Here is a 15305-nt window from a genome sequence, read left to right as displayed (position 1 = left end):
GAGTTTTTCTTCAAAGTGACCTATTTGAAAGAATGTACCCTTATTTCATACATTAAAAAATGAAAATTATAGTATGCATGTTAAAGGAGGTTTTGTGTCCTCTTCTTTCTCTTTATTTTTTCCTTCCCTTCCAGAACAATTCACTTCTAAAGCCATTAGATGGAGCAACACAAAGTGGGAGTCTGCACTAGAACATGAAGGGTACAGTGGAAGTTCAGAGAAAAGTCTCAGAGCTTAAGCAGGGTGAGAAAGGTCCACACCATGGGGAGCAGCCTGAGGCAGGTTTCCAGAGTCAGTCAGAGTAGAGTGAGGAGAGTATCCATTCATTTGGAGGGAGATTTGGGGACACATGGAGAGAGATTAGTTCCTTAGAAGGGGATTGACCCAGGAAGTAACAAAATACAGATAATGAAAGACAGAGGGGTGTGTGTGTGTGTATGAGTGTGTGTGTAATCTTTATCTCTGTCCACTGAGAGGGTCTGGGGAAAGTAACAGCCCAATAATAATGAGCACACCTAGTAGACAGGTCTTGATTTCTAAGCACCATTCTTGGGCTCACTAGAAGCCCAAACCTCACCATTACACAATATATTCATGTAACAACCTTGGGCATGTACCCTCTGGATCCAACATAAAACAGTAAATAAATAAATAAATATCATTCCTCACTAAAAGGAAGCAGGACTGCCTTGGAGAAATGGCTGCTTCTATGGCTATGGCAGATAAAGTACAACAAGCCAAAACTTCTTGTGTCAAAAATCCATCCAAGGGATGTGTTTAAAGGGACTCAACGACAAGCAGTCATTTTGCCATTACCTTGCTGAGTTATGATGTGGTCATGTGTTCTTTGAGCTATGGCCAGGCCATGTTTTCTTAAGTTTGGGCCCCATTCCCTACCTTGGGGAGGTGAATCTCCTCTTTCTCTCTCTCTAACTTACTTTCTAAATAAACTGTATTTAATAATCTAAAAAAAAAAAAATCAAAAAATCAAATGTTCAGGGAACAATGGAGGCCTGTTAAGTGTTTCTAGAAACAGGTTTACAGGAGCTTCCATTGGCCAACTCAGAAAATATTGGTATCAAATAAATAGATACAGTAATGAAATAGAAAGTAAAATTATAATGTTTATATTGGATAAAAATATTAATTAAATGTTTAATTAGGAATGGCATATTTACACAGCTTCAAAATAACTGCTCCCAGCCAGGCTCAGTGGCTCAGCCTGTAATCCCGTGCCTTTGGGAGGCTGAGGTGAGTGGATTGCCTGAGCCCGCGGGTTCGAGACCTGCCTGGGCAGCGAGACCTCATCTCTACAATAAATCAAAAAATCAGCTAGGCGTGGTAGTGCATGCCTGTAATTCCGGCTACTTGGAAGACTGAGGCGGAAGGATCGCCGGAGCCCAGCAGGTCGAGGCTGCGGTGGCCGGGAGCAGCCACTGCACGCACTCCAGTCTGGGCGACAAAGTAAGACTCCAACTAAAAAAAAATAAATAACTGCTCCCAGTACTTATTAGTAACAAAAAGAAGATAGAATAACTTTAAGCTAAAAAAGCATGGCCTCAATCAAGAGAGCAAAGCAAACATCACTAGCAATGAGAAAAATAGAAATCTTTTTCGACTGAATGAAATGTAATGAAAAGAACATAGCATCATCACTTCTGTTATATATCTTCCAAAGATATATAGCCTAAATCTGATCATGATAAAGCATAAGGTAAACCCAAACTGAGAAACACATTTCAAAATACTTCAATTATAATCTTCAAAAATGTTGAGGTCACGAATGCCAAAGAAAACTCATGAACACTTTCAAATTGGAGGAGACTAGAGGGATGCGATGCAATATAGACTTCTAAGCTACATTATTTGGTTTAAAGAACACTATCTGAGTCATTGGAGAAACTTGAATGGTGTTTAAGTATATGGTAGTAATTAATAAATGTTAATTTCCTGATTTTCACACTTATATTGTGGTCATGTGAGAAAATGCTCTTATTTGTGAGAAATACACATTAACTACTTGGGTATGATGGACATCCAATCAGCAACTTACAAATGGTTTTGAAAATATATTAATTCTAGCCCTGTTGTACTTGAAACTTTTCTATATATTTGGGATTCCCAGTACTTTTAAATCAGATTTTGTTTTTTATAACTACTTAGATATGGGAGAGGTTGAGTGATAATCTAATAATAGTGAACTGAGAATAATACAGTGAACTGTGAATAATAATAGTTAATAATAGTAAGAACTGTAATAAATAGGAGAATTCATTCACACAGATGATAAATTAAATAACCATTCTATCCATAACTTTCCAATTATAACCATGTGATCTCTTGTCTCTACCTTTGCAGACATTACAGGCAGTTTGGTCCCAGAACTGACTCATAGCAGCACAAAAGAGCCAAGTGTTAAATTTTCAGAAATTTGATGAGCCAGTTTTAAATATAGCCATTGTTAAAAATTACTTTATGTAAACTTGAAAATAAGTCAATTACACTAAAAAGAAAAGTAGTTCTTAAAATAAATCACATCCTAATTTTTTGCTATGTGTTACTATTACTGATGTACTTGAGGTTATTTATATTTATTGTATCCTTATGATGCAAATAAACCCAGCAAAGAAGTCACTTGTGTCACTGATGAACCTGTGAAGTTCCAACATGTCTCTGTTATCCCACTTAATTTTACTCACTAACAATGAAAATCAACCAACATTTATGTCAGAACTATATTCAGTAATCAGTTGAAACCATAAGTTGGTTATGAATATAAGATTTTGGCAAAAAAAATTTTTTTTTTTTTTTTGAGTTGGAGTCTCACTCTGTCACCCAGACTGGAGTGCAGTGGCTGCTCCTGGCCACCGCAGCCTCACCTGCTGGGCTCCAACAATCCTTCCGCCTCAGCCTTCCAAGTAGCCGGAATTACAGGCACGCGCTACCACGCCCGGCTGATTTTTTCTTTTTTATTTATTGTAGAGATGAGGTCTTGCTGCCCAGGCGGGTCTCGAACGCGCGGGCTCAGTCAATCCACTCACCTCAGCCTCCCAAAAGCGTGGGATTACAGGCTGAGCCACCGAGCCCGGCTGGTAAAAAATTTTAAAAAGCATTTTGTGAGAATTGACTGAGTATATAGAATTCACAATGAATTTTGTACATATAAATTTTAATAAACCTTAGTTTTTGGGGGGTTTTTTTGAGTTGGAGTCTCACTCTGTCGCCCAGATTGGAGTGCAGTGGCCGCTCCCGGCCACCGCAACCTCGACTTGCTGGGCTCTGGTGATCCTTCTGCCTCAGCCCTCCAAGGAGCTGGAACTACAGGTGCGCGCTACCACACCTGGCTAGTTTTTTATTTATTGTAGAGATGAGTTCTCACCAAGTTGCCCAGGTGGGTCTCGAACCCGCGGGCTCAGGCAATCCACTCACCTCAGCCTCCCAAGGCGCGGGATTACAGGCTGAGCCACCGAGCCCAGTTGACCTTAGTTTTTAGAGCAGTTTTAGGTTTACAGCAAAATTGAGCAGAAAATACAAAATTTCCATTTACACCCCGCCCCCACACATGCACAGGCTACCCTAATACAACATCCCCCACCAGAATGGTACATTTGTTACAATGAATGAATACTTCTTGACATGTCTTTATCATCCAAGATCCATAGTTTACGTTAGGGTTCAATCTTAGTGTTGTACATATTAGCAAATGTACAATAACATGTATTCATCATGACAGTATAATACAGAACACTTTCACTACCTTAATAATCATCTGTGCTTTGCTTATTTAGCCCTCCCATCCCCAATCCTTGATAATCACTAATTTCTTTACTGGCTCCACACTTTTGCCTTTTTCAGAATGTCAGATAACTGGAATCATACATCATGTAGTTTTTCAGATTAGCCTGTTTCATTTAGTATTAAGCGCCTAAGTTTTCCTCTATGTGTTTTCTTTCTTTTTTTTTTTTTTTGAGTTGGAGTCTCACTCTGTCTCCCAGACTGGAGTGCAGTGCAGTGGCCGCTCCCAGTCACCGCAGCCTCTACCTGCTGGGTTCCAGCGAACCTTCCGCCTCAGCCTTCCCAGTAGCTGGAACTACAGGCGCGTGACACCACACCCAGCTAATTTTTTTTTTTTTTTTTTTAATCGTACAGATGAGGTCTCACCAATTTGCGCAGGCAAATTGTCTCGAACCCACGGGCTCAGGCAATCCACTCACCTCAGCCTCCCAAGGTGCGGGATTACAGGCTGAGCCACCGAGCCCAGTTCCTCTATGTGTTTTCATAGCTTGATAGCTAATTTCTTTTTAGTGCTGAATAGTTGTCCACTGTCTGGATGTATCACTATTTAGCCATTCACCCACTGAAGGACATCTGGGTTGCCTTTAAGTTTTGGCAATTATGAATAAAGTTTTTATAAACACCTGTGTGCAGGTTTTTGTGTGTATATTTTTTATTTGGAAGCTACTATACACCATTTGTATCATTAAAATTTATAATAAACTTATGTACAAATACATATTCATGCTTTACTTTCTCAGTTCTTAAATATTTACCAGAACACAGTGCTTACGGGTCATGGTAAACATTGGTTTTTACTCTGAGTGAAATGGGAAGACATCGAAGGATTTTGAGTAGGGGAGTGACCGCTAGTTTTAAAGGATCACACCAGTTAGTAAGTAGAGACCTTGATGGGATAGAATCAGGTAGATATGTTAGGAGGTGATCACCTCTAGGTAAGAGAGCATGGTGACTTGTGTGAAATCCTTAGCGTGATCTACTGTAGATGATATTCCTAGAACACCCTTCCTGTCCCTTGTTTCATTTTACTTGGAAAACTCATGCTTAAGGCATGTGAGTGTAGTCCATTATGCAGGTCCCTTTTCCCTGCCTGAGGTGGGAACAAATTGAAAAATAAGATACGTGTAATCAGAAAACCAATTATAACCTTTATTGCAGATCAAGGTTGAGTGTAAGATCAAAAGTGATCATTCCAGTACCCTATCTTCTAAGCTAAGTGGTGGGACCTGAAGGAAAGTTAAATAGGCAGATCACAGACTGGAGAGTGGAGGAAAACAAACAAACAAACAAACAAACAAACAAACAAAAAAACACCCAGACGGTGGCTGCTTCTTCTTCCTCTTCTTCTTCCTCTCCTCCACCTCCTCCTCCTTCTCTCTATCATGAACCTAGCACACACATACAAGGATTCAATTAGAGTACAGAGTACAGTATTGAAATAAATAAAATGTAGGGAATTTTTTTGCTTTACTTTGTTTTTCTCTTTTTAAATTAGAATTTTCATTTTCCAGGTGATTTTGCACCCAGAGTTCCTATCCTCCACCAGCCCTTTATTACCTATGGATTATGAAGAGTTTGTTCGAGGTTGTCATCTTGGAGTCTTTCCCTCCTATTATGAACCCTGGGGTTATACTCCAGGTATGTGACATGTATACATTGTTGAATGTTTTGGATTGTTTGTATATTATTTTATTAGCATGTATATGATACTCAAAGTTGATAAGGAATTTCTGCTAAGCTTTCAACTTTTCAGTCTGTTTTAAAATGATTTTGTTGGATCTATCTCGGGGGTCAATTTTATGCTTTGTGGATCCTGACCTAAGAATAAAGACAAAGATTATATAAGTATACCATGGTTTGGTTGGGCATATTTTAGCAGATATATTGCCTTATTGCATTCTAAAGAAAAAAGAATGTTTTCTGAAGGTTATATATTATGTGGTTATCTCTACCCATCCCATATTCACTAATGTGAAGGAAAAATTAACTACAAGTTGGGTTAATACAAGAAATAACAGTCTAGCAATATAGTTCTCTCAAACTTATTTCAGAAGAACATTTAAAAAAATTAATGGATGTATTTAATGTATAATAGGTAGCATACTCATATGGTTAAAGAAACGGTATAAAAAAGTATGCAGTAAAAAGTCTTCTTCACATCCCTGTCTCTCAAAAAAAAGAGGTACTAAGAGAAAATGGCAATTCAGTGATAGGTTTCACTGAATTGGTTTCTTTCTTTTTTTTTTTGAGTTGGAGTCTCACTCTGTTGCCTAGACTGGAGTGCAGTGGCCGCTCCCGGCCACTGCAGCCTCGACCTGCTGGGCTCCAGCGATCCTTCCGCCTCAGCCTCCAAGTAGCTGGAACTATAGGCGCGCGCTACCACGCCCGGCTGATAATTTTTTGATTTATTGTAGAGATGAGGTCTCGCCAAGTTGCCCAGGTGGGTCTTGAACCCGCAGGCTCAGGCAATCCACTCACCTCAGCCTCCCAAAGGCGCAGGATTACAGGCTGAGCCACCGAGCCTGGCTTGAATTGGTTTCACTGACATAGTTCCATTCAGAAACTTCTCACTCTCTCCTATTTTTTTTTTTTTTTTAACAGATTATAGAGTCTCAGACAACTATTTTATTTTTCTTTTCTGGACCCTCTTACCTCTTGCTAATATCACCAAGAGCAGTAAATTTATATCTGTATTAAAAGCTTAATTAAAAGAGAAACAAACACTTTAAATACAATACCAGTGAAAAGATTACAATAATGACTTTTCCATCTTTTCATGATAATCAGAGATTTTCTGCCCGATTTAGATACAATTCCACTTTATTTTTTTTAAGATTCAAAAAACATTTTTCATTTATAATTAAGAGAATAAAATATTCCATTTGTGTTTCAATGTCCCATTGATAGGAAGCTCAGGTAAGGAAAAGCAGGGGGAATAATGGGTTGAATTGTGAAGAGGAAGAGCTTTTCTAATATTTACATTCTTATCCCAGAATTTAAAATTTGACTTTAACATTCTACAAATATAAGATCCTATCATCTTTATAACTGGAGCAACATGAAGGTTCTGCATCTTTTGTCCTAGGGTCCTATTCTTTTGCTCTAGGCTTCACCAAGTGCAATTTGCCAGCAGCTGTAAAAACTAAAATTTCTTGGGAAAAATAGACAAAGGGTAAAATACTAATTCTTTAAAAATGACATAGAAAATTTATTTATCTAACTCCTCTATCTCTCTTGAAGTTCTAAAAATGTTCCATTTTTGTGAAGGTAGTGTTTTCCTACTTATGAAATGTCCACATACATATCTTAAATTGTAATAGAGTATGTATCTTTTGAAATATATAAATCACAAATTTCACTGATGAACTTAGCACTTCGCTTTTGACCTTTTTCATATAATTTCTCGTAAGCCACTCAATCTAGTATTGGAAGTGTCATAGATAAAGGAACACAAATGCTTGAGTGACTGAAGCAATGTGGGAAGTCATTTCTGTCAGGTAAAGAGAATGTTACAGAATTAACAGTCAACTTTTCACCAGAATATAATTTTATAGGACTAATTTAAACTTAATGACCCAAAATAATAGAGGAGACGTATTCATTATTTTAAGATAAAGGCCAAAGATGTTATAAAAGATGAGACAAGTAAAGGAGTTTGTGGAATACCCCACAGTGCATGAATCATCCAGTGTTTTACATTGACTGAAGGGAGTTGGTCACTCCTCATCTTACCTAATACTACAGAAATAATGGTATCTCCCAGTAGTATAAATTTAGCTAGCGTATTAGATATCTCTCTAGTTTTTTAAAGAATAATCTTTTTAATGTGATACTAAGTCTAACTTACTCCAAAAATTACTCATTAAAGTCTGCTCTGTGTTTTGGGAGAATCTAATGACTATAAATTATTTCATTAAATTCATTCAATGAACATATACCAAGTTTCATGGGTACCTGGAATTTTACACATAGTGTGTTAGTGATCATTTAATAAAAATTAAGGATATATTAACTTTCATGAAATTGTAGGCAAAAATTTTGTACACATATGTGCATAAGAATTTTTCTGGAGAGGAGTTCTAGAATTTTCATGAGACTCTCAAAAAGGTTGATAATCCCTACCCTACCTTCCTCTCCTCTACCACCCCTAAAATCAGAGAACCACTGCTCTTTGTTATAGAGTTAAACCAAGAGGAAATATTTGCTGAGCAACAGATAAGGCTGCTGTCATTACCCACCATGGTTAATGAAATCTCCTTTTTTTTTTTTTTTTTAATTGAAGTCTCACTCTGTCGCCCAGACTGGAGTTCAGTGGCCGCTCCCGGCCACCGCAGCCTCTACCTGCTGGGTTCCGGCGATCCTTCCGTCTCAGCCTTCCAAGTAGCTGGAACTACAGGGGCGCACTACCACGCCCGGCTAGTTTTTGATTTATTGTAGAGATGAGGTCTCGCCAAGTTACCCAGGCGGGTCTCGAACCCGCGGGCTCAGGCAATCCACTCACCTCAGCCTCCCAAAGGCACAGGATTACAGGCTGAGCTACCGAACCCGGCTTAAATCTCCTTATTTTTTTTCCTTCCATTCCCATTCATCAACCAAGAGTAGTTTCATGATCAAATAGAATTACTTTTTAAAAATACAGACATTCTTGAGAGCAGTAAGATTTTAAAAGATATATTATTTATTTTTTGGAAAATAGGCTTTAATTAAAAAGTGAGGGAGTACTGAAAGAATTCATTGGTTCATTGAGCTCCTGAGAAAGTGAAAGGAATAAATGCCAAGGAAGATTTAAATGGAGGAAGAAGCGAGTCATGTCCAAAACATATTTAACCTACCCCATAAACTTGCCAAGTACTTAGAGACAGGCTAGTATGAATCCAAACACAAAATCGGTAGGGGATAGAAAGGGAGTAGAATGTAGCAGTTCTGGGCATGAGCTTTGCAGCTGGGTGTCTGTCTTCAAATTCCAACTCTACTATGAACCTGGGTTTTGTGAAGTTGGGAAAGTTAATTAACTTCTCTGTGCCTTGTTTCTTTATCTGTAAGATGAAGATAATGGTGGTCTCACACACAATGTTAAGTAGATTAAATAAGTTAATGAAACATGTAAAGAGCTTATACCTTGCCAGGCACAAAATAAATGGTGCAATTATCAGGACTAGGACTTTTTTCTTCTCTGTGTATATGAAGATAGAGGAGCTGGTCTAAAGCCAAGCCTTTGTCTCTTTCTCCTGGCAGCTGAATGCACTGTGATGGGTATCCCCAGTGTGACCACGAACCTCTCCGGTTTTGGCTGTTTCATGCAGGAGCATGTGGCTGATCCTACTGCTTATGGTGAGATTTCTTTTTTTTTTTTTTGAGTTGGAGTCTCACTCTGTCGCCCAGACTGGAGTGCAGTGGCCGTTCCCGGCCACCGCAGCCTCGACCCGCTGGGCTTCGGCGATCCCTCCGCCTCAGCCTTCCAAGTAGCCGGAACTACAGGCGTGCGCTACCACGCCCGGCTGATTTTTTGATTTATTGTAGAGATGAGGTCTCGCTGCCCAGGCGGGTCTCGAACCCACGGGCTCAGGCAATCCACTCACCTCAGCCTCCCAAAGCGCGGGATTACAGGCTGAGCCACCGAGCCCGGCTATGGTGAGATTTTTTAGCGTTAGCCCAACCGTGGAAGACGTGACTCTTCCCAAATAAAGCACATGGTCTCTCTAGAGCCTAACTCTCAAGTTAGCCTGATAATTAAACTAATGCTTACGCTTCTTGTTTAATTAAAAGTAGATATAATTATTTGTTCCATATATTAGTATAAGAATGTTAATGATATCAAATATATTGTCCCAAAGACAAACTGCAAAAGGAAGATAAAACTTGGACAAACCTTGCCTTTGCCTTTTTTTCTGAACTCTAGTTTGCTTCTTCTACTTCCTAGAAGTAACAGTACAATAGCAAAGGTCTTATTGTACATGTATTCATCATTATATAGAGAATACATATGTTATTATTATTATTCTAAAGGTCTCTGTCAAGGTAGCAATATTTATGTAAATTTTTTAAGATGGCAGGATAATTTGCATCCAACATCTGTCTTTGTCGCCTAGTAGCAAGAAAAGTTAGAATAGAATAAATTCTCTGTTTATTTGTTGCCGTTTTCCTGGTTTGTTTTGTTTTGTTTTGACAGTCTCATTCTCGCTCTTCTCTTTTACCTGACCTGAACTGTGGTTTTCAACCATGGCTAGGTAGTGGAGAATTGGGAAGCCTAAAAAGAACCGATATCCAGGTCCCACCTCAGAGATTCTAGTTAGTGAGCAGTGTCATTAGTAATCACTGATTCAGTGTGCCCCTAAACTGCCAGATTATTTTCACAAAATCCACTTTGTTGACTGTGTGCTGTGATGGTCATAAACCATTAGAAGATCACAAGGGAAACAAAGCCTTAGAAGGGAGAAGATAAAGTGGAGGCAGTAGCTGAATCAGAGAGTGAATTATGCATATGGTTTTTGATGGGACTAAAGAGCTAATAAAAAATAGGAGAAGAAATGTTTAAGATTAGCCCCACTTTGATCTGCACTTTGATTTTTGCGCTCCTTAGGTATTTACATCGTTGACAGGCGGTTCCGTTCTCCAGATGATTCCTGCAATCAACTGACTCAGTTTCTTTATGGATTTTGCAAACAGTCACGTCGCCAAAGAATTATCCAGAGAAACCGAACTGAGAGGCTCTCAGATCTTCTGGACTGGAGATATTTAGGCAGAGTAAGTAAGTTTATGATAAACATGGAAAACCAATTTAAAAGTTCCACTGGACTATAAACATGTTGATTCTATCCATAATTTGTAAAGTCAATTCAATATCAAACTTGTTAAAATTTCAGTGTTTTTTTGGGCTTTTTAAAACTTAGTATGAGTTTGCAAAGTCCTAAACCCAATTCTTCATGTTTAATTTCAGTTTATCAATAATTGCAAGTCCACCAGGATGTAGCACTAATCTTTAAAGCTATTCTATTGTCAGTGATTAACTTGATGCATTATGGGTATGGGGAAGCATTTTATGAAGTTGAAGAACAAAACAAGAGAAAATGTTCCACTTTGTTTCACTCTAGAAAGATAATGTGGTCATATTCCTCCACTACAGTGGGGAGGAGGAATAATATTGTTTTTCAAAATGACAAATACAGGAAATGCCTCTTTTCAATTATGTAATAGGTTTATAAACACCCTGATGCTCTCATAACTTAGCACTGGGTGATTTAATAATGCATAAATTGATTTTACCTTCACGTAATGTATCTATTTTTGCATAACGCTGAACTCTCCCAGCCTAATGAAAGATGCTGCCATTTGATGAGTATCTATACACACTAGTGCCTATGTTCATTACAATCTGGGTGATTAATTTTGCCATCTCCATTTTATAATGAAAACAGAGAGATGAGGCTCTTAGACGTTATGTTTATTACCTAAAGTCTACAGCAGGATTCACATCCAATTTGTCTGACTATTCAGAATCCATCTTTTTTTCTACACCACACTGCTTCTCTGTAGAATGAAACTAGTGTGTGCAGTTGCCTTAGTGCTCAATTCAGAACCCACTATGGCCGAAATGTGGTTGTTTCCCTCCCAACTTTTTTTTGTATTTCTTTGGCTCTGCCTTGAAAAACAATAGAACCATAAATGTCGTATATTTTCTGATTCTCAAACTTAGAGTACATAGATTCTGTCATCTTTTAAAATGTATATTTCATAAGTAGGAGAATAAAAGGTCTTATGTAATATTTTGATTATTGTGGTCTCGAAGTCTTCTCTTTTTTTAACCTGTGAATCGGCTTTCTGTCAATAGTATTATCAGCATGCCAGACACCTGACATTAAGCAGAGCTTTTCCAGATAAGTTCCATATGGAACCCACATCACTACTAAAGGTAAATATTTCATGTATTGTTTACTTGTTTTGCAAGCTATATTTCTTTTTAAATAAGTTTTAGCAATACCTTTAAATTTGGAAGTAGCTAAGTAAACAAGCTATGATACTTTTTCATAGTGTTGAATCAAAACAAAGAACACAGGAACTCATAAATCAGACTACCTCAAAGCCCTCGATCCAATGTTAACCTTATGGATAGGATAAGTAGACTGTTACTTCATGTCACTGGAGAAGCACCTCCATTTTAAAACTTTCTCTTAATACTTAAAACTTGAAACAGTTTTAATACTTGAAACAGTTCTGATAGACGTTTATTTTGGGGGAGTTGTTAAAAAACAAACTGGGTTGCTTTAACGGGAAGTGACTTGCTAACCAAGGAAGTATTTAAATATAGAATGACCACTTGGTGAGAGTTAAATAGAGTAAATTCAAGCACCACAGGAAGAATGGGACTAGATAAGTATTTATGTTTGATTCAACAGTGCCCACCAAGAAGACTTCTTCTAATGTACAATAAGACATTTATGTTCATGAGATTACTACAGGCAATATTTGTCATCAGATTCTCTTAGAAGGGTGGAAGCCAGGAAACACAGCTAGAAGCAGGGTAGCCTCAAGCATTTCTTTTTAGTGGGATTAGTCCTTGCAGTCCAGTCTCTACACAGTGGTCTAAAAGCTAAACTCTACCAGTTCCCTACCCACCAAGTGATAGCTTAGATGCAAAAAGATAAGACTCATACCATTGAGTATGAGATCCACCTTAGCTTAGCAGTTCCATGTCCCATAGGAGCCAATAACACATGTAAATCTCCACAAACAAGCTTCCATGCTCCCTGCTACAATATACCCAGTTTCAAGAGTCATCATATTCAGCGATCCTCCAAAACTATGGCTCCCCATCAGGTATCTACAGACACTTCAAATCCAAATGTAATTTTCTCATCAAGGGTCATTTACCATAAACAATTTACTCTAATAATGCAAGTTATAATCTACCTATATCAGGTTTTCAGAGGAACAGATCTAGAAAGTTAACCCAAGGTAAAATTTGCCCATAGAACAGGTAAAAGGGTTTTCTTAATATCTCAATCTACAAATTCCAACTCCCATATTTATGATTCTAGCATTCATAGAGTTGATTGCCTAGCTTATGTAGAGATTATCACTTCTCTTGATGATAATTCAGTTAAATTAATATATTTATCTACTTATTTATCTACTTATTATATTTAATAAATATTGTGTACCTTTTGAGCCAGGTCTTAAGCGTAGAACTCAAGATCTTTTTTGTATTGCTATAGTTAACGTATATGACCCATAAATTGATTCACATGTATAACATAGCAATAATGTATAAAGTAGTTGAAATACAGAGTGATGAGTGCCATAATACTATGATATATGTGTCTCCCCACTCAATAATGTGGACAGGAATTATGTTTTTCATTTAGATTCTTTAGTGGCATTGTGGTTCTTGATACATAGCTGATGTTTAGTGTGTGTTTATTAAATACGTTTTCTCCATAATCTTAAGTAGAAGGACAAATGGATTAAAACCTGGTATAGTTTCTCATTAACTGAAATAACAGCAACTGGTGCAGTTTTGGGGTCAGCTAAGTGGCCTGGCTTCCAGGACACATTCTAGTGGTGGCTGTCCGTGGTATTTCCTGGACACCCATGTCCTGCAACTTTCTTGAGCAAATCTGAAGGATGATATAGAGATTGACAATATAAGCAGTGTAGCCTGACAGTTGAGGTTAAAGATTCTGTTGTTATCATAGACCTGATATAAATCTTTGCTCTACCATTCAAGTGCTGTGTGACCTTGGGCAAGTCATTTGGCTTCTCTAACCCTCAATTTTCTTCTTTCAAAGGAAAGAGCCACATTTATTTGTGTGGTATTAAAAGAATAAATGAGATAACATATATATGGTACCCGGCACATTTCAGTGCTTACTAAAGAATAGATGTATATTTAATAAATCTTTCTTGAGAGGATGGTGGTGCCCAAATCCAAATGAATCAAAGTTTAATAGCACCTGAACAGACCACAGAAGATATATAGTTTTTAAAAAGTGTGCATAATACTTACATCATTGAAAATAAAAAATACATTATAATATCTTTGTTTTATTTTTGTCTTTGGCAGACGGAAGGATTTAAATATCCCAGGCCTTCTTCAGTACCACCTTCTCCTTCGGGGTCTCAGGCCTCTAGTCCTCAGAGCAGTGATGTAGAAGATGAAACTGAGGATGAGAGATATGATGAGGAAGAAGAGGCTGAGAGGGACCGGTTAAATATCAAGTCACCATTTTCTCTGAGCCATGTACCTCATGGGAAGAAAAAGCTACATGGTGAATACAAAAACTGAATTCCACAAGTGCTGAGCAGAGATAATTTAGTAAGAACACATTAAGAATAATTACTTAAAAGAATAACAGTGCCAAAAAATTTTATTTTCTACTTCTTCTAATATTATGATGGCATTTATTCTCTGCCTTAAAAATGGAGGTGATTAAGTGAATGGAAAGTTTGTAATTTAGAATAAAATCCATGTTATTTTCCCCAACCCTTGTTTCCCCAGTAAATTTAGACATGAGAAGGAGAGTTAATTAAAGGAGGAATACTGGAGACATTAAAATTTTTTTAAAAGAATTCAACAATAAAGATATTCTTTTACTAATGTTTACAAATTACCATCCTCATAATCATTTGCTTAGTATTTATGCAGCATCTACACCCTATTAAAAAAGTCTTCCGTTTTTCACAAAAACTTCTGACCTTAACCATGAATAATGTGCATTAGCTATATATTTTAGATAACTAGTTCTTTATTAAAATTTTCATTTTTATGAATTTATATCTAGTTTTGCAGACAAAATTTATAAGTAAATATTCTATTAATGCATATTTATGTCACTTTTGAAATCCAGAATTCATGCTTCAATTAATGATAAATAGATATTACCCTCTGTATTGTACCATCTTACTGTAACAATTTTTCTGTTATTTAAATGGAATGCCTTTTTGAAGATTTGGTCAGTCTTCCATATATAAATTGTTGAATTCAAATGAATAAATCCATCAATAGTTAATAATTTAGAATAAATTATTTAAAATAATTCACTGATAGTCTTGTTTAAAAATCATTTAAATAACATGTGTAAAGCACCTATCATGAATAGTGCCTAGAAAAAAATAACATTTAAAGCTATCTTTTAAAAAAGAATTAGCCGAAAAATAAAGAACATCTACTTAGTATAATAAGGACAATGTCTCTAACAAATTCTGTCATGTGCTTAGAGACATACTTGAGTGACTGTATTTAAGCAGATTTATGTTTTAAATGTAATTAAATCTAAATTGGCAAAAAGACAAACAAAACCCACATTCATTTTCAGGTTGCTATTTTCATAACTAAGAAGCCATTCACTGTGAGTTCCATCTTCCTCACAATGCCTTGATTGACATATCAGTTGGCGTGGGCCTGAAGAGGCTCTAACAAGTTTTGGTCTTCTCAGTGTTGGATTGTTGATGGCAACAGTGGAAAAGTAACCATGACTATGTATCAGATGGTTAAAGACCAATAGGAAACTGTT

The 15305-nt window shown here is 37.1% G+C and overlaps 1 protein-coding gene across 2 annotated transcripts in view; it reads left to right on the top strand.

Moving 5' to 3' along the window:
* The window catches only part of GYS2 (glycogen synthase 2), a 54108-nt gene extending 39300 nt beyond the window's left edge, over positions 1-14808 (top strand). Inside the window, exons 12-16 of one of the 2 annotated variants that reach the window (XM_008065833.2) lie at positions 5307-5433; positions 9031-9126; positions 10376-10539; positions 11624-11704; positions 13856-14808. In XM_008065833.2, the coding sequence (XP_008064024.1) occupies positions 5307-5433; positions 9031-9126; positions 10376-10539; positions 11624-11704; positions 13856-14077 (690 nt within the window). In that variant the 3' untranslated portion in view covers positions 14078-14808. The remainder of the gene's footprint in view (positions 1-5306; positions 5434-9030; positions 9127-10375; positions 10540-11623; positions 11705-13855) is intronic. The other variant, XM_021716421.1, reaches the window with a different exon arrangement.
* The last annotated feature ends 497 nt before the right edge of the window (positions 14809-15305 follow it).

The sequence above is a fragment of the Carlito syrichta genome, unplaced genomic scaffold (assembly GCF_000164805.1).
Source record: "Carlito syrichta isolate Samal-C Ts95f unplaced genomic scaffold, Tarsius_syrichta-2.0.1 Scaffold308809, whole genome shotgun sequence".
NCBI classification, from domain to species: Eukaryota; Metazoa; Chordata; class Mammalia; order Primates; family Tarsiidae; genus Carlito; species Carlito syrichta.
The sequence above is the reverse complement of the archived record's forward strand: the minus strand, read 5'-3'. Positions and strand labels throughout refer to the sequence as shown.